Source organism: Aythya marila (genome assembly GCF_965140915.1).
Source record: "Aythya marila genome assembly, chromosome: 5".
Lineage (NCBI taxonomy): Eukaryota > Metazoa > Chordata > Aves > Anseriformes > Anatidae > Aythya > Aythya marila.
Window position 1 is genome coordinate 34,637,802 of NC_139046.1, and position 26,453 is coordinate 34,664,254.

The 26,453-nt window shown below is 42.5% G+C and overlaps 1 protein-coding gene across 2 annotated transcripts; it reads right to left on the reverse strand.

Annotated features, from left to right (window-relative positions):
- Positions 1–982: 982 nt before the first annotated feature.
- Positions 983–26,397, reverse strand: DNAL1 (dynein axonemal light chain 1). 2 transcript variants are annotated; one of them, XM_082760927.1, is made up of 10 exons: positions 25,754–26,397; positions 23,176–23,378; positions 22,070–22,522; positions 16,370–16,408; positions 12,952–13,061; positions 11,615–11,670; positions 8,824–8,879; positions 7,708–7,834; positions 7,166–7,312; positions 1,000–5,642 (listed from the first exon to the last, which is right to left on the reverse strand). In XM_082760927.1, the coding sequence occupies exons 1-10, from the start codon at positions 26,295–26,297 to the stop codon at positions 5,590–5,592; spliced, it is 1,788 nt and encodes a 595-aa protein (XP_082617053.1). In that variant the 5' UTR covers positions 26,298–26,397; the 3' UTR covers positions 1,000–5,589. The 2 variants fall into 2 exon arrangements, with proteins under 2 accessions (XP_082617052.1, XP_082617053.1); XM_082760926.1 differs by lacking the exons at positions 22,070–22,522; positions 23,176–23,378; positions 25,754–26,397 and adding an exon at positions 19,326–19,466 and having other exon boundaries at positions 983–5,642.
- Between the last annotated feature and the right edge of the window lie 56 nt (positions 26,398–26,453).

Below are 26,453 nucleotides of genomic sequence, written 5' to 3' on the forward strand. Positions count from 1 at the left end.
GAAGCATTGCAGGTTCTGTTATGAGTTCCTTTTAGCTCTTCTGCTCTCTGATCACGTTTACCTCTGTATTTTCCATAGCACCCCTCAGGGCTGTTTCTCAATATTTTCTCTGAAGACATCAGAAGCCAGGAAGAGTCTTGAAAGCGTTCTTAGAAATATGCAAGGAACACTTCCTTGGTCCACCTCTGTGCTGCAAATGAGGACAGCTGAATTCTGCTTCTGAAACAACCTCAAGGCAGCATGAAGTCAGTCAGCACTTGAGGCCTGTATCAAATCTGAATTCCTGAATGGCTGTTGGGTGGGATAGAAAATAGGGACTGAAGTAAATCTAGAGCCGCTGGAAAAGGAGGTAACACTTTCCTGCTGCTTAGTAGTTGAACCTGCTGGTTGTAGAAACAACGGCAACTCATATTTTCCAATGGTGGATTTAGTATGTATATCTACACACATATACATACATTATTGAACACTGTCTTAAAGGCACTTGTCTGTTACTCTGGATGTTTTTTTTTCTTTTTGAATTTTGTAATACAGCACTAATCCAATTTCTTCTGGCAGCTGGATGTCTTGCTGTGGGTATTAAATATTAATATACTTCCATCTTCAAAGCAAAGGTTTCTTCTCTTCTGGTAGTTGGCTGTTCATACATAACTAGCCGACTGTATCTGGCACCTGCGGGCATGAAGTCTTTAAAAGCTGCAAATGTTTTGCTACATTAAGCATACTGCAGAAATGTGTATCGATGTCTGACTGGTTTCCTACAAGCTTTCAGGTAGGACCAAAGGTGGCTCACCTGAAAATAATTACTTTTGTTTCAGTTGCTCATTTATGCTGATGAATTTATGTTCCAAGACTGACAAAGCTGAAAGAAGAAAGATTTAGCTGAAGATATATATATTTTTTTTCAGCTCAGGGTAAGAGCCCTTGCTTTAATTTACTCCTGCAGATGTGGATGTTAATCAGCAATAGCAGTTGGGGCAGTAAGTAGCATGTTGCGTAGTTGGCACAGACAATGTGTTGGCCTCACCGGCAAAGCCAACTGGCAGAAGTGTCTCAGGCTGACTACTTAGTACTAGAACTGTGAAGCCATGTAAACTAAGTATGGATAATGCAAAAAGCCACACGTCTTGGGTGGTTTGTTTTTCTTTTCTTTTTTTAACTGGTGGATCCAAGTGCAAGCTTACAGAAGTCACTTCAACTGCATAGAAATACCTTACGAAGTGCTTCACAGATTAGCAAGTTTAAATGCATTTTGAGATAGTGGCATTGTGATGAATTTTGCAGTAATTCCATAGAGGTGTTGTTGTTTGTTTTTGTTTTTTAAATAGAATTACAGCTGTTGTTGCAGGATGATATTCTTGTAATTGAGACTGCTGTGGACTGCAGGGTAGAAAGCTTTTTCTTTTATAGCTGAGTTTTGACACTGTATTTCAGTGATGCTGCTTACTGAAAGCTAGTTTTTGTTACAGAAGTTTAGTACAGAGCAGTTGTCCTGGCTGAATGCAGTTGATTGTATAATACTTACTATTCACAGCTTAAATTCAAAGTGAATTAACAATTTTGTGTTGAAGTAAGACTTACCCTTTATTTAACATTACATGGCCTTTTTTCCCTATAGAAAAGTAAACATTTTTTCTTAGGACCTAAGAACAAATCTGACAACCAATATCTTTCTTAAAAGATCGAAAAATATTTATGTATCAGATGACAACAATCACAATATATCAATGCTTTTGAAGTCTAAGTTATTTTCTATTCTAAAATATAGAGGCAATAAGGGACAGCACTTACAAACTAAATTGCTCCCTGAGCAGCTAGGAAAGTTTTTAATGAGAACAACATTTAATTTCTGAAAGCTCTTCAGAAGTTGAACTATTCCATTACACAACAGCCAAAGTTTTTTGTATAAAATAACATTATATTATTTTTAAACAAGTTTCACAGAAGATCATTTATAAACATAGGCCTAAATAATTTAAACACGGCAATTATAACAGTTTGGTCATGCTACAAAATTACTGTATACAAAAGGTAATCAAAAGTAGATGTTAAAAGTGCTCTCTTGCTTGAAGATTTTTCTAGATGAGTCTACTTTCTAGTGTAACCTGAGTCATTTGCTGGTTCTCAGGTCTCTTTCCAGCCATTCGCAACATAATCACCACATACATCGGCTCTTTGAAGAGAGATCAGTGTGCTAACAAGTAGGTAAAATACTTATTTCCTATCTCTAATTTAATTTTAGATATTTTTCTAAGGAATAAAGTGGATGCTAATCCTCCATAATTTCAGTGGGAAAAGCAGAATTCCACATGGCTTGCAAGTTTTACATGGGTGCTCTTTTCATCCATGACTAATAATGTGCTTAGGACTTTAATGGATGTGGTGAGATATGGAAGCGCAAAGAATAATACAGAAAGACAAGTCCTTCAACATCCTACTCAGCCACGCCTCAGGGGCATGCAGTCTGATCATGTTAGCTTATAAATGACACGGTGCAGCAGCACCATTAGTATGCAAATCTGCTGCTTTAATTCTGTCGTCTGCATACATCTTCCACCACATCCAGTGCATAATTTTAAAGTGCAAATTTTAAAAATTTATTAAAACTTTTTTCTTATTTTGGAGGAGAAAAAGTTAATGGGGTTTAGCTTTGTTCTTGACAGTAACCACAATTCATCAGATAAAGCAGCATTAAGCTGAAACTTCAAAAGGGCTTTAATTTCTATGCTAAGATACTGCAGCATGAAGGGTGAATGGTATAGGAAAGTTTGTAAACGTACCTTACTGCTGTTACAATGGTGCTGATTCTGGATGCCTTGTTCCTTCAATAATGATTTGTGTGTGTGTGTGGTATTTATAACATAGCCCAAAATAAGAGCTAGAGCATTTGTGCTGTTAATCCATTAAAAGAGCTGATGACAGTGGGCTACATGATACCCACAGCTCCACCACCTAACAACTGCACCAGTTACTGTTGGACTGATAACCACATGCATAGCCTCTGTTTGTCACTTACAGGAGCCAGCCTGATTACCTCCAACCCTTCCTTGTCACCTACAAGAGCCAGGAATCGTTCTTTCACCCCTCAAGTCTTGACAACGGAGCTGTGCTTTGTTCCAGTTGTCACCACATAGGACACTTACCTTTCTCTTCTGTTCTCAGACTGTCCCCAAATAGCCTGAGTCTTTGCTCTATCTAATACTGCCTTCATAAATGTACACACTTAGACCATGTTTAGATACTAAAAAAAATCAACCACTAGGATTACATGGCATTGGAGCACGTTCTCTCTATCTCCCTATCCTCTTGTTTCATTTCAGGAGCTAATTAAGCCATACATACCATAATTAGAAACTGTACTAGGAGAAAACAGTTACAGAGGTTTGAATGCATTGCTTCTTGGCCAAACTCTGTGATTCTATCCTGGAACTATCTCCACACACATATATGAATGTGACTTCTCCTTTTGTTAGTATTAGCCAGAAGTCAGGTTTTGTTCCACTCCAGCTCTGACTCAAGGTAAACACATTTTAATTACAGTAGTCAGGAGCACGTGCCAATCCCCTATCACCCTAACACAAATGTTGCGGTCAGTAGAGACTGCGTGTGCTATAAGATAGGTGTTTTCAGAGCACATCCACTTTTCCAAAAGTGGCTGCTAGCGAACTTCATGGATTAGTGCTGAAAGAGGACAATGTGAAATGGTTGTTGACTCTCTATCATTACATGTGGGTACAAAACCTGTAAAATAAATCCAGTGATCAAGTTAACTAAGAACCAGCTTCTGCTTGCCAGAGCTGCTGTCTGGAAATGGTTTATGCTGGGTGAGAAATGCCAACAGCATTTGCCATTGCTCTTCTAGCCTTTTATTAAGAAAGGGCTCTAAATCAAACTCAAATCTTATCTGCAATTGCAAACTTAACTTGGAATGCTTATGAATTCTTCTAACACTCAAAGACCAATGAGAGAGAATATATTGAAACTAAATGATGATTTCCTTGTTATCTTCTATTTCATACTTTTTACTTAATTCTACTGCTAATCAATTTCTATCTTCTACTAAAATTATACCTGGAGCTTGAGCTCAGTATCACTGTCACCTAGGCCTATTCCACCATTTTCTCTCTGACCATGACTTCCAGGATTATCAACCCCTGCCATACCTTCACAAACAAAATAATAAAAGTGGCATTCTGCCTCCTTCCCTTATATGCCTGTTCTAAAACTGGGACGCATGCTTCTTGCCATTCTAATTTAAACAAAGATGATGCCAAGAATTAGAAGAAAACCTTAAAAAATATAAATATATAATAAAATAAAATGAAATAAAATAAAATAAAAGCTGCCAAAATATCTGTTTAGATCACTTGATCTAGTCTCTAAAGAAAACAGAGGAAAAAAGGGAGAAAAAAAACAGGGAGAAAAAACATTTGGCATCCAGTAGTGCAATCAGGAATGTCTTCATTGTTTTAACACTTTTCACTAAAAAATAGTTACCTGTCATATAAGGGGGCTTTATTAAAACTGGTTAACCTGCAATACAGCACATTTAGTGTGCCTTCAAAACTTATTTTCCAACACCCACTTCCCATCTCATCTCACCTCATCTCCACTCACCTTCTTCAGTAACTACATACACAATCCACTCACTGCTTACATCTGTGCTTTAAAAAAAACCTAATGAGTATCTCAAAATCACAATTTTAAATCCCAAGCCCAGGTCTTTGTTCACTGTTTGAGTTAGTACTAACCTACAAAATTACAGGAAAATTCCAGAGCTGAGAAGGATTATGTCCATCAGTGTGCCAAAACAAAACTAACTAGGAACCAGCTGTAGACTAATAATTACATTTTTCCAATCAAAATAATTTCTTAATGAGAAATGAAAAGCTAGCAATTTAGTCTCACTGCAACCATGCAAAGAATTCCCATTGCCTCTTTAAAATAAATAAACATACACATTGTACATGGCCTTCTAAGCTATGAAGCTCAGAGTTCCCAAGAAGCCCAGTTCAAAACTTAAGGCCAGTAACAAGAGATCATGAGCCCAATACCTTTTTTGTGCGTACATCCACAACTACTGGGCCTATTTGGCATAATAGTTAAGGGGATGAAAAGGCAAATTCACATACTTAAAATATTAAGGGATTCCCATGAGAAAATTAAACCTAACAAAGTCTGTAATGTATCTATAAAACACAACATTGTTTAGCCTCAGTGTTTCAAATGAACATTGGCCAGCTGCACCTAACAAGCTAAAATTGTTGTATTACAACCCGAGAGTGGACAACAAGCACCACTAATCAGGGATTAGGAATAGCTAGGTATTATTTTAGGTAAAGATTACTTACTAACCAAACAGCAGATAAACTCAGCTCCACTGGTCTCTGCAGAAGATGTCATAAGCTTGACAAAATTGGTGTGCCTGTATTTTGGTAAATAATTCTTTGGGTGAGAGACAGTGGAGACAAGCTGGTCTTCTAAAAATTGCCCAAAGATTTTCTTCAAAACAAACGTTTCTATCAAAGTTCTATGTGCTGAGCAATCTGGAGATACTTAAATAATTAAATACCCAGAACAAAAGTCTCATCAGTTTTCTCCTCCTCCTTCTTCATCTTCTTCTTGTTTAATAACTAGGATACCTAAGAGAAAAAAAAAAAAAAAAAAAAAAGAGAGAAAAAAAAATCTGCAAAGATTTATGACTAGATTATGCAGGGAAAGGTACAGTTTATGCCCTGGAAAATACCTTCAGTGCTTATTTTTGTCCAGAAGATACTCAACCATTTCACCAATTCTGAAGTGCCTATATATTAATCCTCACATACAGTGTATAAAAATAGCAGGACCTTGGGACAGTGTAACAGCAAGAAACTTACATCCAGTTCTAGCATTTCTGACCTTTCTTTTACTCAACATCTTTGTTTTCTGTGGCTTCCATTCTTAAGTATCTTTCTCTCTTTCTAAACTGCGTAGGAAAAGCACCTGCCTAATTCAGAGCTGTCCATTGTTCCAGGATGCAGGGATGCTTAAGAAATGAACGGTGTAGCCTCATGTGAACAAGGTTACCCTTTGCCTTTTTAGATACTTGCCCTATTACATTTTTTCTACTCTCAAAGTGTTTTTTACTACAGTAGTAAATGGACTATTGCAGGCCATCCTTCACAGCAGTACGTTTCTCTCACCAGGCTTCCACTTCCTAAAAAATTCATGGCCCATCTGCTGCTCCCTACACTGATGCTGTCCTCTTTCACCTTTTCTGCTGCTACTCTGTTATTACTGTTACCAGTCCTGCTCTCCTCTTCACTGCTTTAGCAAACAAAGGTTAACAGAGAACAGTTAACAACTCCATTAGCAGAAAATAGGATATGTAAAATAGATTTTTAAACTATCTCACTTCCACTCACGATTCAGGATGTTCTTTAATGTATTTTCATGTCAGTGACTTAAAAAGGAGAGCAGCAGAGGAGAGGCCATAAATTCAGGCTTACCAAAACAAAGAGAGGGAAATACTCCGGCATTTGGGAAACTTGCATGAAGCTTTGAAAAGTTGCCTTTGTACAAGAAATTAAAAATATATATATATCCCTGTCCACCCTCATTCTCCCAAATCACCATCTTTTGTTGGGGAAAACAAAAAAAAAAGAAAAAAAAAGAAAAAAAAAGAAAAAAAAAGAAAAAAAAAGAAAAAAAAAAGAAAAAAGAAATTTGCTGGGAAAACTGTAATTCATCCTGCCTGACCAAAAGCTTTTTTAACTTACTTAATGACAAATACTTAAGTATATAATTTCACAAGTCAACATGTGAACTCCACAAGAGAACTTCAAACCACTATTAAGCATGTATAAATATTTCAGTTTCCTATTAGTTATGTGCTAAAACTATTTCACTGGATAACTTTAAGAGTAAAGCCCAACTGCGGGCTGACTGCAAGACTTCTTGGATTTAACAGTCCAAAAACACATCAGACATTTTCAGAAGATCCTGCAGCTAGCGCTGCAAAACTCAGCTGCCACAGGTTAGCCTACTTCTAAATTACCCCACGGAGAGGAGGGAGGAACATTACATGGTCACACAGATGAGTTTCTGAGGTTGTGATTCATTTCCTCATGGACTTCTTTGTATTAATCTCTTCACTTAAATCAATTGCCTCACACCCCAAACTCACCATCCAGCTTTTTCAGCTTGGGCACCCGTTTGGTTGCTTCTTCAATCCAATTGTTCTTCTGGTCAGAGGCGTATTTCTCTTGTAGTGGATTGCCTACAAACACCAGATCCTCTAGTAATGGCAGCTCTGCCAGTCTCGCAAACTCTGCTGCAACCACAAATGTGAAAACACCAACCAGATTGTGGAACATGGAAAGTACAACTGCACCAAACCTTCTTTTCAAACTCCATGCAAACATAAATAGCATGAGATACAAGAGGACAGGGATTGTTGGGGCTTGAACTGGTAGCAGGTTAAAGAACAGGTACACATTTCAAATAAGTCCAAGCAAAATGATTCAAAGAACAAACTCCATTGGGCTTAGAAGTTAAATTCAACTTTCTAACTACTTTTAATCTCTTGAATGAGTGACTGTTTAGGGATTCAGTGCACCTCTGCAGGCTTATCAGTAAATTTAAGCCCCAGAACACACAGAACTATTTTTCACTTGCTCATGCATTCACTATACTACATAGGAAGCTAAATAGACAGGAATGGCTTACCCCAGTCTTTCACCAAATTATTTGACATATAAAGAACCTTCAGCTTCTTCATTACACGAATACCCCGCAGTTTCTCAATGAAGTTATACGAGATCCACAACTCCTCTAACGTGTCTCCAACTGCCTCCTGGAAAATGACAGGACGACTCAGGTAACTGAAGTAAGTCTTGCTTATTCTTCAGATTTACTCTTCTTCACCCCTACAGGCCACCTCACGTACGAAACTACTAAAGTGTAGTGGTCCTTATTTCCTTTTAAGCAGGTCCCTAATTAAGCATTACAAATATCAGTGGGAATTAAGAGCAAAGGATATGAAACATATTTTGGAGGACTGAAATCACAATATTAAAACAAGACAAGGAATAGTTGGCAGAAGCAGCTGTTCTTAAGGCATAGGGACAGAGGAGACAAATTTGGCTGTTTGTGCACTGCAAATATACATAAAGTACCTACAATTCAACAACTCAGGGGGTTTTATGCAGTATGAGAGAATGATTCATTTCAAACGCATGTACATTTGTACCTGAAGAACAGAAGTTGCTCATAACCCTCAAAAAAAGAGTTTTTGTAAACCAACCACTATACATTTTACATTTTACATCTGCATTTTACAATTAAGAGATATGGTATCTCAAAGGGCGGCAATAGCTTTGAAGAGGAATATTCTGTAGGAGGAATATTCTGTGGGGGCAACATACAGTATCTCTCAAGGAAGAAAAGAACTTTTACATTCATTTAAAAAAAAAAAAAGTTGATTGAACAGAAGTTCTGCCTTCATACAAATGTAACAAAACTGATCCCATTTTTTTTCCCCAACAATTCTTCCTCTGCCTGGTACACTTACTTCTTCCACCACCTTCTCTCCCAAAGCCCTATTGCTCAGTGTGCCAGGTAACATAAATGGGACAGACTCTCATGAAGCATGTGTTCACAGGACTGCCAATATTTTTAGTAAAGAACCATAGCCTAAGTATGGATTTTCTGGAAGAAAAACCCTTACAGAGGCCTGTAGGAATTACTTTAAAGTAAAGCCAGACTTTTATAAACATAGGGAAATTAATCCACATCCTAGACAGCATTCCGTTTTGTTAGTAAAGAATATTAAGAAGCACGTACCAATCCATTCAAGTTCTTTATGTTATTTCTTCCCAAAGACAGAATCCTCAAATTTTCTGAAACAGATAAAAGAATATTTCTTGTTAGTAAATGACTTTTTATAAAGTGTAAGAAGGTGCTGTAAGTTAGGTAAAACTCCATATTCTACTTCTAAAAACTAACCAAACAAAAAAACTCCACATTCTGAATAGGCTGTCCTAAGAAAGAATGACGTAAGAGAAACAAAACCCCCTGACAATGAACAGGAATTGATGCAGTGAACAGCTCAGAAACATGCTCATGAATACAAAGCTGGTTATTTAGTTGAATTTCAGTCCAGATAAATACTAGGGGGAAAAAAAAATCATCTTGCATCTGAACTCTTAACTGCTAGCTTGCTAGGTTTGATTTCACATAGTGAAAATCCCTTCTTCTCCAAGTAAAAATTTGTTCCAATTTCATTTTAAGGCAGCAGATTTGATTTTTAAAATAGAGACAGAATATAAAGCTTCCTTACAGAAGTCTGGTGAGAAACACCTCAACTTAGTCTAGCGCCCAGACAAAGCAGCTTTTGAAGTGAGCTGTTCTTGCTGGATTTTTAAACTCAAACCATGACAGAATAGCAGTCCTTCTGTAAAACTCATTTTCAGTTTTAACACAAGCTTTCTTGATGGTGTAAATAAGCAAACTGTGTTGCAGTATATAGCTGGGTTAAGCGTGGATCAATACTTCTCACTAATATTTCAAGACTTCTCAGCAGCTGAAGGATGAAATACTTAATGATCTTGTTTTCTTCTTGTATGTATAATGATTGAAAATACACTGTGCAATAATTAATGGCAAGAACAATGAATGTTCCAGTCAAGTAGCAACAGGCTGCACTCGTAGCACATGCAGTGGCTGGGGACTGCTATGCATGAAGACTCAAGGCTGATCTAGAAGAGATAATTATATGTTCTATCTCAAAGAATGTAGGGATGAAACCACACCTGGCAAAACCACACCTGGCAAATATTCTAAAACAGGAAGACTAGTTATCATTACAAATTTGAGGTACAATCAGAATTCTTAAAAAGGTTAATACACAACCAGGCTCAAAATATGGAAACTCATAATCTGTAAGTCTAAAGTCAACCACAGCTGATATTCTCCAGAATATCCCTAAGGATCCCCATCCACATGGGAGAGCCTTTGGGTCTAGCCAGCTATCCTCACTCTCTTTGTAACTCGCATTTAGAAATCACAAGTTTGCACTAGCTCTGGAAATTTCTAAGAGATGAGAGGATACTTACAAATACAAAAATGACAGATTACTTGAAAAGCTATGCTTTAAAACTGTTTCTAACTGCTGTTACTGCTCTTTATTAAACTTGTTCTGAGATATTATATATTTTAGAAGAAGTAAGATCTCCCTCATGGAATATTTACACACACTAAAACACATAACCAGCACTTGTTGCTATCTAAAACATCTTCCTCACATGTATGGACACAGGGCTGTCATCCTTCACACAGAATAATCTACTCAGCATAATCAGTATATCAGGTATATACACTAATATTCATCTTTTCTGTTTGAAAAGAGTGATCAGAACTTGAACAGATTTCTCAGCTTCCCCTCTGCAATGAATAAAAGCAAATTTGTAATAATTACTTGTTTGCTGTCATGGCTATAAGCACTGATTTCTCTCTCTTTCACAGAAGCCAACAGAAATTGTGAGGTCCTCACATACCTTTAAGAGACAGACCACATAGTTCTATATTTGGCACAGAACGTTTGTTTTGATTCTATATTTTATTAATATAAATGTTTAAGATGCTTTGAAAGACTTGTTATGTTTTAAACCACTTCAGACTTAATTGGATTCACCTTTTATATAACTGCCTATTTATTTTTTGCTCATGACAGAGTTATCCACATCGAAATATTACAGTATAGTTATTTGGGAAGACTCTACTGAAATATTTTTTCCCTGATTGGGAAAGTCTGAGAAATTTATGAAGACAGTTAAGTTCCTCAGGCTCCTTGACATCCCTGTCAGTGTGTAGTTGTGGAGGACAGTATTCTGGATTCCTTATCTGTCTGCCTGGCAGTTTGATAGGGACAGAAAAGCCTGGAATCTCTAGCCCAAAACCTTCAGCTCTTTGCCAATCATGCCACAGAGTCTGAGTCTTCAGGACAGACCTTTCAAATTTCTGTCCAAAAGTAGAATAGAAACCCAGTGAGGTGAGCTTCAGGGTTTCATAGCCAGCTACCCAGAGGTGTTCAGTTCCACCTTCTAGTCAGCTGGCACACACCTTTCAAGCAAGAACAAAGCCAAAACAAGTACATCCAAATTAGTACATCCAAACCCTCTGCAAAATGGAATGACATTTGTGCATCCAGCTCTACAACACTCCAGCCTCAGCAGCAGACAATACCACAATTACAAAGCTGTTGAACTGCAGACTCTCTCCCTCGTAAGTGTGGAAATTGGCTGTTAAATCATTCTAGAATCAATTAGGTGTTGAATATCATAACTCAGGGCACTGGAGGTTACAAAGGTGTTTCTGAATGGATTTGTTTTGCTAAGCTTGCACAGCAAGGCAACTGGCAAGACTGCACAGAGGTACATGCTTGAATACAGCAGTACTACTAAACATGCATTCTCCAGGAAGACTGGTAATTTTAAAGTCAGTTGTAATTTTGTAAGAGGAAGGAGTTAAAAAGAATAAAATAGGTATAAAGCTGGACACATATGACAAATCGTGGTAGATGTCCTATCCAAGCCATTAGAAAACAAATACAACGAGTCACTGGTGTGTCACTTACTTAGGCTGTTCAGGTTGGCAATTCTTTCAATGCAGTTTGTAGACAACGACAATTTCCTTTAAAAGCAAAAACAATCAACTCACAGTATAAAGGGAATCACTGTATCAGGAGAGTTCCACATCCAAACACCATTGCATCAGAAATAACTGTCTATTCTTCTCTCATTAGATAGTGAACAAACTGTATGTGTGAAGAGACTCAAAATATCCACAAACCCTCATGATTTCTGTAAATTTATTTAACTTCTAGGAGAGTACTATGTGCTACTAACATCACATAGGGGGTTATCTTTTTATGCCTAGCCTTAACAAATGCATGGACATCCATTTCTGAAATGGCTCGAAATCCCTTCCAGAAGTCCCCTTTTTTCTCTCTCTCCCATCTCCTACATAGGCAGTACTACATTTTCCTCAGTTACACAATGGCCTTACTGATTTGGTACCCAGAGCTACTTAGATAACTCTGCGTGCCGCTATACTGTGCCACATGGGCACGTTAACCAAGGCAACGCGTTGTACAGTTATGAGATTAATGCTGTAGGACTCGATACGAACAGAATTTCAGGAAGAAACTCTAATTTGTTGCCAATCAACACAGAAAAAGCCTGAGCAAGGGGATATTACAGACTTTGGCTTATAACACCAAAGAAATAATAATTATATATATATATATAAAATATATATATATATAAAATAGCTTTTGATGTTAAACTGCAACAGGCGTGCATAAATTTTGGAATGCATCATAAATGTGTCAGTTAGCTGACAGATTCCAAGCAGGGACCTGTAATTATATACTGATAAACAATACAGCAATTTTCTAGGGACAAATATTAGTACAGAATCTACCATAACATCTTCCTGATTAAGTGACAGAGATCTTGGAATCAAAAACAGGGACTGTTGGTAGAAAGAGAAGCTTAGTTGAGAAAAAAAAAAAAGGGAAGGGAAGGGAAGGGAAGGGAAGGGAAGGGAAGGGAAGGGAAGGGAAGGGAAGGGAAGGGAAGGGAAGGGAAGGGAAGGGAAGGGAAGGGAAGGGAAGGGAAGGGAAGGGAAGGGAAGGGAAGGGAAGGGAAGGGAAGGGAAGGGAAGGGAAGGGAAGGGAAGGGAAGGGAAGGGAAGGGAAGGGAAGGGAAGGGAAGGGAAGGGAAGGGAAGGGAAGGGAAGGGAAGGGAAGGGAAGGGAAGGGAAGGGAAGGGAAGGGAAAAGAAACGTGTTGCATAGAAGGCCACACTTAAACACAGCAAACACGTACATGTATTTACATAGTGGACAGCAGAAAAAAATAAAAGTGATACAACAATGGTTAGTTTCCAATTTGTTTTTAGCTGAACTTACTCGCAGTTAACAAGGGTGGAAAGAGATTCATCCATCCTCTCTACAGGAGGAATCTGGCCATACAGTTTCACCTCTTTTGCCTCTGAAGCCTTCTGGCCATTTTTTTCTTCCTGAAGACAAGAGAAGGTGAAGAATGTGCACGCTGTTACATGCAGTTACTAAGAATGACTATACTATAACATTCCTATAAAAGTAATTACTACAGAGGTAATTCCAACATACTACTAAAAGAAATTACTGGAAAGAGGGAGCATTCTGAATACTCTTTATCAAGAGTCCAGCTGGCGCAGCATGAAGAGGGGAAGGGTAGCTTCATTCTAAGATACTAAAAGCATGTGTACATTACATAAGCTTTTTTCTTTAAAGATGTGTTACACTTGAGCAATTTCATTCAGGCATCCTCTCCTGAAAAGAAATGGAGAATAACTGGAGGTCTGAAAGTCTGCATCAAGGCACTGTCACAGAGACTGACATGTAGGAGCCTCAACTAGAGCCAATCTGAAACAGAAGCACATTCTTAAAATCTCTTACTAAAATCTCCTTCCTACTTCAACCAGAAAGCTCAGAACTCACGCCTAGCTCACAGCACAAACTCAGAATGCAGGGGAGTGCATTTGGGGGGGAGAGTCTCAACAGCATTTTTCTCAAATCTTTCCATGTTTTTAACCATTTTGAATAGCCCCTAGATATTCGTCCTTGTGAAGTCGGAGCTGTGACTCCTGCTCCTCTGTCCGAGGTGATAGCTTGCACCCAGCCTCAAACTGGTAACTTCGTCATGGCAGCTCTACCTCCTAACAAACATGTACATGAAAAGAGAAACATCTTACACTCCTCAAAAAAAAGCCACCAGAACACACCATAAGACAAAGAGGGAGTTCCGAGTCTAGACTGGCTGTATTCTACCTTTGAATCAAAAGCCAGTTAGAAATCACGGAGAAGTTGTAATTTAAAGAAAAGTATAAATCCTTACCATTCACAGAATGAGGAATTGAAAAAGAATCACCTCTAGTTAGTCATTAAAAAGGAACAGAAAATTTCACACTTCAGAGAGTCCAGTAAAAGACAAATTTCCTATTTACAACCCAAGTTGATAATTTTCTATTTTATATTCTTTATAAAATCCAGAGATTTAGAAAAATAGTCATAACATCATCATTTGGCTGTGTTTATTTAAAAATACAATCTATTAAATCTTTTCAAATTCTGAAGTGATGGTAATTATTGACTGAACACTTGGGCCAAGTCTCTTTTTCAGTAATAACACTAGTTTTGACAGCTGCTTCCCTGCCAGCACAAAGAGAACATTTTGTTGATTCCCTCAGCATTCAGTGGGAGGGCTGGAGGTCCGTTAACAAAGGAGAAATCTATTTGGAGTTTGCAAAACAAGGAGTCTTGTTTTCTTCCCCATTTTATGCAGCTGTTGAAAAGTGAGAGGGCTGAGGTCCGGCCTGGATTCTCTGTCTTTTATATCTCTACTTTTGGGTGAAATTAATTGCTTCCCAGAAGCATTTAAGAATACCACAGAACAAGATCAGGTTTTGATAACATTATTTTCTCTCTTATGTGCCCAAAATACTTCTGACAACTTAATTTAATAGAAAATCATTACATTGCTACATGCATTTACTGATATTCCAGTTTCTGTCCAAATCCAGTGTGATAATATTTCTATTCATAATTAGCAATCTAGTAAATAGCATGTCAGATGTTTTGCTAGAACATGGCAAATGCATTAAAATTAAGTCACTATACAAATGTGAAACTTCAAGTTTCTTTTCTAAGAACCAGGATAACGCTGTATCTATTTGCATTTATGCTTAACTTTTAATCTACCATCTTAAACCAACAAATAGAAACACATTTTTTTCTTAAAGTATGACAAAGAGGGAGCTCCTAACATGGAATATGGCCAGGAGTGAGAACGTGCAGAAAGAAAATTCATCCTGTTTACCACCCACCAGCAGAAGGAAGGTCTGATGAAATACCACAGTAAGCCACAGAGAAACCACAGGTAGAACAGGCACTCGACACGAACAAGTTACCTGTTTGCTGAGTTAAAGTTGCTTTCATTTAACTAATTTCATCCTGACTGTAGGGCATAGGTAAACCCTTATGCCAAAGGGTTAGAAATACAGCTGGAATGCAACACAACAGCAGATCTAATTCTACAAGTCACATGGACCCAGATTAGGAGTGGTAAAGGGAAGCTTTAACTCCCCCCAGAAAACATGAACAGAAACGCACGTTCAGCACTTTGTAATTAACATTAATGGAAACTCACTGACACGGATCCATTATTTCTAAGAAACATGTGACAAAGGAGCAAATGTAAAATAAATCTTTAACAGAAAACATGGAGTTGAGGTTTTGGAGAGCAGAAAGAGTGAAGGAGGAAAAGGAAAGATAGCATTTTTTAAAATTCAGCTCACATATCTAGTAACACTACTGTCTGCAAGTTGCTGCATTCTAGTTCTTATCAAGGGAGCAAGGGTGAAGTTTGCAGGGTATAGCAACATAGCTGAAAATGAAATGTGAAATAACAGCAAAATTCCCAAAGGAGGTAATCTTCAGTTGCAGACTGGTACCTTAAACACATGCTAAAGATCATGTGGCTTCCAGCTATACCTGTTCACAGAACTACACATCCTGATCTTCTAGAGACAAAAACATTTATAAACTCTTGCTCTCACTGTAGCTGCTGTCCAGAATTAGAGAGTGCAAGCATGTATATACAATGTGTGCCCTCACCTCAAATTCACTGCCACTGGGGAAAAATCCTCACTGGGTTCAGCCGACTGAACCCCAGAGGCATCCTGTGCCATCATTTGACATTATATCCACTTTCTTTCCAACAAACAGCTTCCTAGAAGGCTCCATGACAAGGTCAGTCACTGCCCCAAATAACTGTATTAACAGAGTACTTTAAGAAGAAAAACAAGAAACTCTGGGACAAGCTTTGCACAGCGGCCAATATAATAAGGGACAGTCTGCTACCAGACAATAGGAGAAGGTTCACTGACTTCAGTACCGTCAGCATTTCATACCTGTTTACTCTGTGGGAAGAACTGTACTCAGGTAAAACGAACAGGGCATAATTAAAACATGACATCCCCAACTATAAATTTCTCTGTAGCCTCAGGCCTTCTGTCAATGCATATTCAGCAGAATGAGGCAAGGGAGCAAAACAGACTTGTCTTTACCAACCATATGAGTTTACCAAGAACACGCAGAAAATCTGACACAACTGATTATTCCTCAGTAATAGGAATAGAATTTTTACTTTGTGAAACTTTGTATGGCAGATGTTTCAAGCAAACTTATTTGTTACAGTGAGTTTGAAAAATTTATTTATTTTAATGTAGTCAAAATCCACACCACCAAATACCGCAAAGCAGCTAGATACTGTTCTAGTACTTACCCACTTGGCTAGAGCTTCTTTGATAGTCGTTGCTTTTGCCTAAAAATAAAACAAATGAAAATGAATATTCACTGCAATTTTTTAGCCAACACGTTCACTGCAAACCTTCCTCCTGCCCCTTCCCTTTTCCAGTCCTGCTCATCTCCCTGTTTAGGGCCTTATTGCCCTCTAGCCGATTCTAAGAAGCTGGAACCCACCAGGCATCTCCATTTTATTTTCTGGGGAACTCAGAAGCATTTTCAGAAGGAATCTGTTGGACTCACAAGAGCACATCATCTTCCTGACCTTGCTTCTTGCCCAGCCTGGACCATGGGTTTGGGCACTGCTTGTTAGCTTTGACAATTAAATTCAATTGAACTCAAAGACATCTGGGGTTACTGCACTGAAAAATGTTGTCTAATGCTCTGAGAAAAACACACTTGCTATTAACGTGCATTAGCAATTTCTTTTCTGAAAATGACTCAGTGAATAGACAGAAAGATAAAACCTGTTAAAGCTCACCAATAAAGGTACCTCTTGCCAGAACTCAAAAGCAATCTGAAACTATTACTTTTTTTTTTTTCTCCAGTTGTTTTCATAGAATCATAGAATCATAGAATATCCTGAGTTGGAAGGGACCCTTAAGGATCATCAAGTCCAACTCTCGACACCGCACAGGTCTACCCAAAAGTTCAGACCATGTGCCTAAGTTCACAGTCCAATCTCTTCTTAAATTCAGACAGGCTCGGTGCAGTGACCACTTCCCTGGGGAGCCTGTTCCAGTGTGCAACCACCCTCTCTGTGAAGAACCCCCTCCTGACGTCCAGCCTAAATTTCCCCTGCCTCAGCTTAACCCCGTTCCCGCGGGTCCTGTCACTAGTGTTAATGGAGAAAAGGTCTCCTGCCTCTTGACAACCCCTTACGAGGAAGTTGTAGACTGCGATGAGGTCTCCCCTCAGCCTCCTCTTCTCCAGGCTGAACAGGCCCAGTGACCTCAGCCGTTCCTCGTACGTCTTCCCCTCAAGGCCTTTCACCATCTTCGTAGCCCTCCTCTGGACACTTTCCAACAGTTTCATGTCCTTTTTATACTGTGGTGCCCAGAACTGCACACAGTACTCGAGGTGAGGCCGCACCAGCGCAGAGTAGAGCGGGACAATCACCTCCCTTGACCTACTAGCGATGCCGTGCTTGATGCACCCCAGGATACGATTGGCCCTCCTGGCTGCCAGGGCACATTGCTGGCTCATATTCAACTTGCTGTCTACCACGACCCCCAGATCCCTCTCTTCTAGGCTGCTCTCCAGCGTCTCATCGCCCAGTCTGTACGTGCAGCCAGGGTTTCCCCGTCCCAGGTGCAGGACCCGGCACTTGCTCTTATTGAACTTCATGCGGTTGGTGATCGCCCAGCTCTCCAACCTGTCCAGATCCCTCTGTAAGGCCTTTACGCCCTCACTTGAGTCCACAACTCCTCCAAGTTTGGTGTCATCAGACTTTATGTCCAGTCACATCATGAGATGTGGATACATATGATATTCAGTTAAAAAAATCTGAGAGCTCCTGTACCAGGCTTTTTAAGGATTCACCCACTGATCAACCTTCAGTTGTCACTAATTCTAACTCTTCTGTCTCATCAGTCCCATCAACACAAAATGACAATAACCAGACAGTTATATGCACACTCATATATACAGACACTCGTATATCCTAAGCATTAAACATATTCCAAGAAGTTTTCAAATTAAAAAGGCCCCAGAGACTGATCTTTCACAAATCAGCAGCCTCCTGCCTATAAAATCAATGCAGCCCTTCACTGCAGCGCTAGCACACACAGAGCTTTTCAGGTAATCAGCCGTCAAAAAACTGACCGTAAAAGTTAAAACCAACAAACTAACTTCAGCTCCAAATCTCAGAGGTAGTCACCTCAGGTCACAAAGCTTTAATGCTGGGTACTTGAAACCCCTGGAAATTTTGGACCCAAAGGCAAAAGACAAGGGTTGTGGCAGCTGCAAACAGAACAACGGCTGCAGGCACTGAATACCCAGCAGCAGCCTGAGTCCCAACCGAAGGAAGGGCTCTGAGCTCTGTTTCAGTCCCATCCATATCATGTGCTAGCTAGCTCCGGGTCCAGTGCGGTTAACCTGGTAAAATTCTGTCAGGACAGAGCCTGCTTAGAGCCTGGTGGGGATAAACCCCAGAGACTCCTGTTCATAAGGCCACACTCTGACAGCCCCATGAAGCTGAGGGTGCCACAGCTGCCAGGGTGCCAGCAAAAACAACTGGCTTCCAGTTAATCTTTTTTTTTTTTTTTTGAGGGAACTTCCTCACATTTTGTCACGGTCCTGCTAGCCGTCTGTAACAGCCCCAGGGTGCGTGAGCTCAGTCCCAGCATCTCCCTGTTGCAGACTCCTGCCTAAAGCCAGCTCAGACTGAAGGCAGTGACCCATGGGCACCGAGGAACGGCTTCTTCCCTCACGTCCCTCCCGCTGTAACAGCCAATTTGGTGGAAATGGGAAAACCAGCGGGGGGTTATCACGAGAACACGGATCAGGGAGGGGTTTTTTTAGGTTCCTGTGGGGAGGCTTCCCTGAGGGAAGGCTGTTTTCAAGGCGCACATCGCGCAGCGTCCTGCGGGCAGTTACGCTGAAGCCCGGCTGCTTCGCGGGCTCAAAACGCCCAGCGCCCGAGGGCTGCGATCCTCACCCCGAGGAGCCGCCAGAGGCTGCCGGAACGAGAACGCCTCAGGGGAAAAAGCAACGCACGCACCGAGAAGCCCCCACAGCAGCGTTTGGCTGCCCCAGGAGGCGGCTGCGGGCACGGGGCGGGCTGTTTCCCGCACCCCCCCGCCACACGAAGCCCAGCAGGGCGCTGCCTTGCCCGGCACACGCTCAGGTTGCCCCCGCCGCTGCCTCCCGGCCCCCTCAGCGCGGCCCCGGCCGCTCCCTCCCGTGCCCCCCCCCCCGGCCGCTCCCGCACCCACCATGGCCGTTGCTACCCCGCACGCTCCGGTTGCTAGGGCACGGCCGCCTCCCGCGCATGCGCAGCGCCGGCGGGGAAGGGCGGGGAGGGGCGGGAGAGAGCACGGAGGCGACCGCACCTGGCGACCATAGAGAGCGGGGAGGCCGCCGGGGAGAAAGTCCCATTCCGGAAGTGGCGCGGGGGGCGGCCCGCGGGGCATTGTGGGAGGCGGCGGCGGGGCTGCCTCAGAAGGAGTCCCGGCCCCGGCCCGGGCGGCAGTGGGCGTCCCGCGCTCTGCCGGTAAGGAAGAGCCGCACGCCGCCCTGGGTCTGCACGCTTTATTTCATCGCTCGGGGAACGGGGGGGAGGTAAAGCCGCGCTCACAGCCGCGCCCGCACACCAGCCTCGCCCCGCCGGCACGGCCTGGCCCCGGGAGCGGCAGCCGCCCGACCGCGGCGTCCCGGGAGCACCGCAGACACACAGAGTGCCGGTGCAGAAGCCGGTCGGTTTCCCATAGGGCAGTTTTTGGATTGTTCCATCCAGGGGTATCCTGACCCGTTCACAGAACTTTATTTTCCCTCCCTTGTTTAAAAGATGTTAAAAAATAAAATAAGATGATAAAAAACATCCAGCTTTCCAAGCAAATGACCTACACAGAAACAAAAACCCAATGTCAAATTCTTACACTGGTTTGCTTTTTAATAACTTTTTAGCAGTTTACTTTCAAGCTGCAGACATCTGACAATACCTAACAATTATTTTTAAAAGTTTGGGGACTTTTAAGCTACGTGTTTTTTGTTCTTTCCCAGTCAGCATTTACTTCCTGAATCTGCAGCTTGCCATCTTGCACAGCAGTGGATGCGGTGTGGTAGCGCTGTGATAAGGAGACAGGTATCAACACCAGGAGGGTAACAGGAGTTACGGGCAGCACTGCTCTACCCCAGGCAGTCACACCCAGAGGTCCAGCTACTGTGGATACACGACACGGACAGACAGAACAAAAACAAAACAAAAACCACCTGCAGGCAACCCTTTCCTCTATGGCTTCAGCTTGGAAAAAGGGCAGGGTGCTACGGATGAGCACCAGCAAGGTGCGCATCACAGCAGGCTGTGGTCCAGGGCTCCTGGGGCGGGCAGTACCAGGGGAGGCTGAAGCACCAGGCAGGGCTCTGCGAAGGTCTCTTCAGGCAGAGGTGAGACAAGGTGTGAAGAGGTTGTGCGTGGAGTGAAATGGCTGGAGTGTCTCTTCTAAGGAGTGGATGGATCAATTATTCAATAGGCAGTGATGGTGTACAGAGGGAGTGTGATTTCACTCAAATGGTAAGGAGTAACATGAGCTGCAGAAAGCTAAAGAGACCTGAGCATAATTGGCAGTCAACTGGAGAGAAAAGATCCCTGAGAGCAAAGCAAAATTCAGTGCCGAGAAGGTTTTGTATCTTCCTGGGCAGCTCTCAAACTGGTCTGACAAAGTGACCTTGAAGGAGATTTGCATCAGTTTAACCCTTGCTAACCAGGCCTTCAGCACTGGCAAGACCCTTGCAAGAGATCAGGTCTTTTGGGAAGAAATGTTTCTTTGTACCTGAGTGGTAGGGAAAAATAAGGCACTAGCTAAAAATTACATCAAAAAACAACCCTGGGCGGCCCTGGGACAGAAATCCTAGTTGTTGTTTTTTCATATTACGGTTGTAAGTTAATCATCACCACAAGATGACAGCTTTTTTTTTTTTTTTTTTTACAGCCTACCTTCCAGTCTTCTACTCATCAGCTTTTCTCTCAACTCCCCAAGAACAGCTGTCACCATATGTTGACATCATTATCAAAAGAGTTTCACAATCCCTAACGTAATGGCAATTATTCTTAGTTCAAAACAAGTGGTGAAGAGAGAAGTAAGACTTGCACATGGCATAACTGCATTTAACTCTGCTACCTAACAGAATTTTCATGCTCTGTCAACTGCCAATCCAAGGCGTTATAGGAACAGATATTGACATCCCTAATACAAGACAGCACTAGTGCTGCCATTCCCCCTAGATGACAGGGAAAGTACTCTTTGTTTTCCCCCCTTTAACAGGCAACTGCAGCTGGACAAAACCAAGACTGTTTCCAGCTGCTGCCAGAAGACCACACTCTGAGGTCAAGAGACTCACTACAAATACAGCTCTCCAGCTTTGTGCAAGTGGAAAACACCTCCAGGGGATGGGCTATAAATCAGCTCCAGGCTGAAGTAACTGACAGCCCTCAGCCAGAACCATTCATCATGTTGACGTCCAGGTCTCTCATCCACAGGTTGCCACCGTTGCGCCAGGGGGAAGCGGTCTGTCACTTCTACAGGCACAGGCTGTTCTGTGAACCTCTGCTACTGCAAGCCAGACAGTACCTACCCCTCTCTTCAGACACTTGTTTCTTGGTGCCATGATCAATTCAGGCCATCAAATCTGTACTACAATGCAGCCTACTTACGGTTGGGTCACTTCTCCTCCGTGTACCTACTTAAAATAACTTCAGCTAGTCCAAATAAATCCCTTCCTGTTTGGATGCAACTGTCATTTGGTGATTTCACATTTCAGACCTTTTCTCAGCCAGTCCCTCCAGTCATTTTGGTGTCTCAAGCTCAGCAGCAACAACTTACAGGTGCTTAAGTGTTCATCCCAGATGCAAGTGCAGAAACTCCTGAATCTTTCCCCAGGAGTGCTCCTGGGCATAGGCGTGTGCTTTGCTCTCTCCACCCCCCAGAACGGGCACCCCCAGAACACGATCCACGGCCACCGGACAAAAGGGAGTAGAAGGAGGATCGATTCGGTGACCTGCTCCGGGATAACTCAAAAGTGCAAAGTTTTCTTTCCCATGCTGGCGCAGCCGCCCAATTGCCAGCTGAGCATATAAGGAGCTCTTCCACATACGATCATCTTCCCCTACCACTAGGAGAAAGTGACCTTCTGCTTTTTCAATGGGGATCGTGCAAGGAGAATTAGCAGGATTCGTTGGGTCATCCAGAGCTTCAAAGGTGTCAAACACACCAGTGTCAGAAACACTGACCTTATTCATATCGAAACGCAGCCCGGGCAGAGTCATCTCACCATAGTGGAGGTCAGCAACTGTGTTGGAACTACAGCCAGAGATACAGACAGCAGCCACTACCTCTGGCAGGAAGGTGATCATGGAGAGCGCTAGTTCTGCCCCCTTCCCAGTCCCAATTACTCCAACTCCTGGCCCCTTCACCTTCAGATAAGATAGGGGGGTGGGGAAGAGAGGAAGAAAGGAATAAAGAAAACATGCAATAGAATAGAATTAGCTATCAGCCTTTGGACTTGTGCTATTAAAAAATATATATATAATAATTATAGATGTGGCCTGTTGCAAAGCTACAGCCTGGATCCAGACTCCCCCCTCTGTTCAAGGGTCTTACTTTTCAGAGAGAGCAACAAGTGTCAGACCTCATCAAATAACACTGGTGCCGTGTTTGTGCTGGACACAAGTACAGTCAGCTGGACCTCACCTACTGCACATTTTGGTGCAAGTATTTTCTTCTTCCCAAAACAGGTATCAGGAAATTCAAGTACAGACTATTGCTCTATAAGCATCTGTACCACCACTGCTCCCGTCTGGAGGCTGTCCCAGCACTTCATTGCCCTAACGATCAGGAATTACCTAGTTTCCAATGTGAATTTATTTAATGGCCTGTTTGTGCCAGAAGAAATTCACTCTGCGGAGATACGCATGGCTGCCTATGCAGGACCTACACTTTTTTCCATTACTTGGCCTAAACCTGCCCAGCATAAGCTGACACTCCAAGAAAATCACAGCCACCCCTCGGGCATGACTACCAAGTCTTTCCTAGTTCCTTGTCTGGAGAGATCTCTCATTACACTCACCTTTGGGTGACGCTGTAGAAATCTAGCTGCCTCCTCAAAGTACTCGAGGTTAAACTCTTTCATGACCTTGGGCAGATCTTCAAAGTCAAAATATGGCAGAGAAAGTGCAGCAAAACCACGGGTAGCCAGGAGACTGGATCTAAATTCAATCAAACCTCCTTCGTCACCATACATATCAATCACTCCTGGGAATGGGCCATCGCCTGGATTAAGAAGAGGAACAGAGGACAAGTTATCAACAAGACACTAAAAAGTATCTAGTTAGGAGTGAAAAATAAAATATAAAAGGCATTAGACACGTTCTATTCCTAGAACTTCATTACTCTTCCATTTGCACAGCTGAGATTAGAGAATTAGTGCTCTATTCCACTTTAGCTATTTCAAACTAAGAACAGATCCCCAGCTTCCTCTTAAAATATGTATGTAGCTAAATGTATTTATTTATTTATTTCAATCTAAACGTATTTCTCAATGGTCTTAACCTCCTACCCTCAGAACAATCATACTCTAAATCAGCTATTTTCCCACCAAGAAGTCATACTGTAATTAGCAAGTGCAAGCACATTGCTAATGAGGCAATAGCACAGAGGCCTATAAATAAATTCAATCAAACTTATGCAAACTCTGAAAGAAGGCACATTAAGAAAAGAACAGTGGAGACACCCACTGCTGGATGCAATCAGCTGAACTTCCTAGCTCTATCAACGCTGTAAGAGCTGGCAACAGACCTGCTATTGCATGTGTGAAAAGACAGAATAAAACTGACAGGGTGCGGTTACATGTGTGCAACCGATGCACAGATAAAACATGCATATACGTGTACCAGCAGTCCCACAAAGCTTCAGATACATTGAGAACCACAACCTTAAGCAAGCATGCTTTGCAGCCAAGGTTGTGTTGTGTTATTGCTGTCTGTCGTCCTAGCAGATTTTAGGTTAAAGGCTCTGGAACCATAAAGACCCGAGTGATTCTATTATTATTTTTTGTCTGGCCACCAGATGTCACCACTGATGCATTCAGATAGAATGGAAATAGAATAGCTTGGCAGAAAAGGTACCTGCTTGTGCAAAAGTGCATTAACTCTCTGTCCCCATCTATACGCAACAAAGACAAGACCTGTGACATTTCAAGGTGCTTGAGAAAAGGAAGTTTTGGAAGAGAAATGCTAGATGGAAACCTCCTAACAAAGCATTAGAAAGTCGGAAAAGCACTGAAACGTGCTTTTAGGTTCTTTTTCTTTCAGTTCTAAAATTTTTCATTGAAATTCAATATTCTGTGTGAGAGAAGATCAGTCCAGACAAATTTCCCAGAATTCCAAGATCAGTAGTAACCTATAGTTATGAACACTCAGCCTAGGTGGCTAGGAAAAAAAAAAAAAAAAAAGGAAAAAGTACTCTATTTATCATCCCTATGTGGAAAGCTTTCTAGCAAGTACATTTGATAAAAGCACAGTCAAGCCTTGAGTCTTGAGAGAAATACAACTTCAATTTACAGAAGGATCCTTGACTGCCTTCCTGAGTGCCTGCACACATACAAGTATAGATTCTGCATTGTTCACTAAAATGTAGGATGAAATGCTAAACAACTTTACCAATGCTTTAAAAACAAACAAACAAACAAACAAAAACAACTAAAGCCTTTAACTTTTGCGCCTGAAATATGAAATCCCTTACACATTATAACTGCAGCGTAAGCCCGCTTCTGTAATCTCACTTTTACTAAGGACAGTTGACCTTTATGATTCCTGCCTTAACAATCCCTGCAGCAAAGAAAGATACGGTGGTAATGCTGTAACTGGATCCTCCGTCAAGAAGGATGCCAGCATCATTTAAGCAATAATCCCAGACTTTTTTCACAACATTACAACACCAGACTTTGTAAAAGGAGAAATGCAGTTCCAGCTTGCAGATCTCTGGATTCCCACTGAGCTCAGCAGAAACTCAGCTCACTCTCTAAGATGGGATATATCAAAATAACCACGTCTCAGTGGTAGAAATTCCAGAATGCTGACTAAACATTTGATCCAAAATTCAAAGTTCAATCTATGCTGTTTTCTTCTTCTTCAGTGGACTTTGGATCTGTATCTAAATGGATAAAAAAAAAAAAGATTATTGGTTTGGAAATCATTCACTGAGAAGATTTAAATCCCTAATAACTGTAGTGGTACTTGCAGGATTTGGAGAACTGATCTATTATAAATTAGGGACAATATGGGCTGCAGGTCTAGTAGAACAACACCAAGGAGAATACAGAAGCTTAAATCATGGCTCAAGTGTTCAAACGCTGTCGTCGGGGTAAGGTTTCATTTTCCAGCAACAGCAGCAGGCCACCGGAATATCACAGCTCATAAAACACAGCCATCCCACAAGCAGAACAGGTAGAACTCGTCCAGAAATCTGTTTTGCATTTGTCCCACGGAACAAACGAACTAACTAAACCATTAACTCGGCCTTCTATACACTTCTATTTCCCAAAATCTGCCCTGCCGCTCCGCTGATTGGCACGTCTGTGTGTCTCGGGGAGGAAAAAGGGCTTTCAAAGGAGAAGAGCCGCGGGGTCCCGAGCAGCACTCACTCACCCGGCGGCAGGAACAGGGAGCCCCTGACGCCTCCCTCCTTCAGCCGGATCCTCCGCACGCCGGGGGCCGTGAACCAGCGCTGCACCTCGGCCTTGGCCATCACCGGCCCGTGGATGGCGCCGGGCCCGCTGTGGCCCTGGTGCACCAGCACCTCCACCCTCATCGGCGTGCCGGTGCTGCGGGGGACGAGCCGCTGGTACGGCCTCTCCATGCCGGCGGGGGCGAGGCTCCAGAAGAGCCCCATGGGCTCCACGCCCGTGTAGTCCCCGCCGTGCGAGGCGTCGGTGCCCAGGTGCAGCTGCCCGCGGCCGTCCGCCCGGTAGTGCGCGCACGACTGGAAGAGGCAGCCGCGCTCGTCCGCCACCACGGCCCGCAGCGTCACCGCCTGCCCCGCCGACAGCCCCTCCACGCGGGTGTCCACCCGCTCGTCCGCCAGCCCGGCGGCGGGGGTCACGGCCACGCTCACGGCCCGCCGCCGGGGTGCGGGGGGCGGCGGCAGCGGGGCGCGGCACAGGGCCCGCAGCGGGGCCGCCGCTCTCCACATGACGGCGGCGGTGGCGGGGCCGCTGCACCCACGGCAATAACGGCCGGGCCGCCGCCGCCCCCGCCAGGCAGCCTCAATCGAGAGCTGAGGCCGCCCCCGGCCTCGCCCCCGCCGCCCGCCCCGCGGAAACCGAGGGTTGCCTGGAGCCCGCCCCAG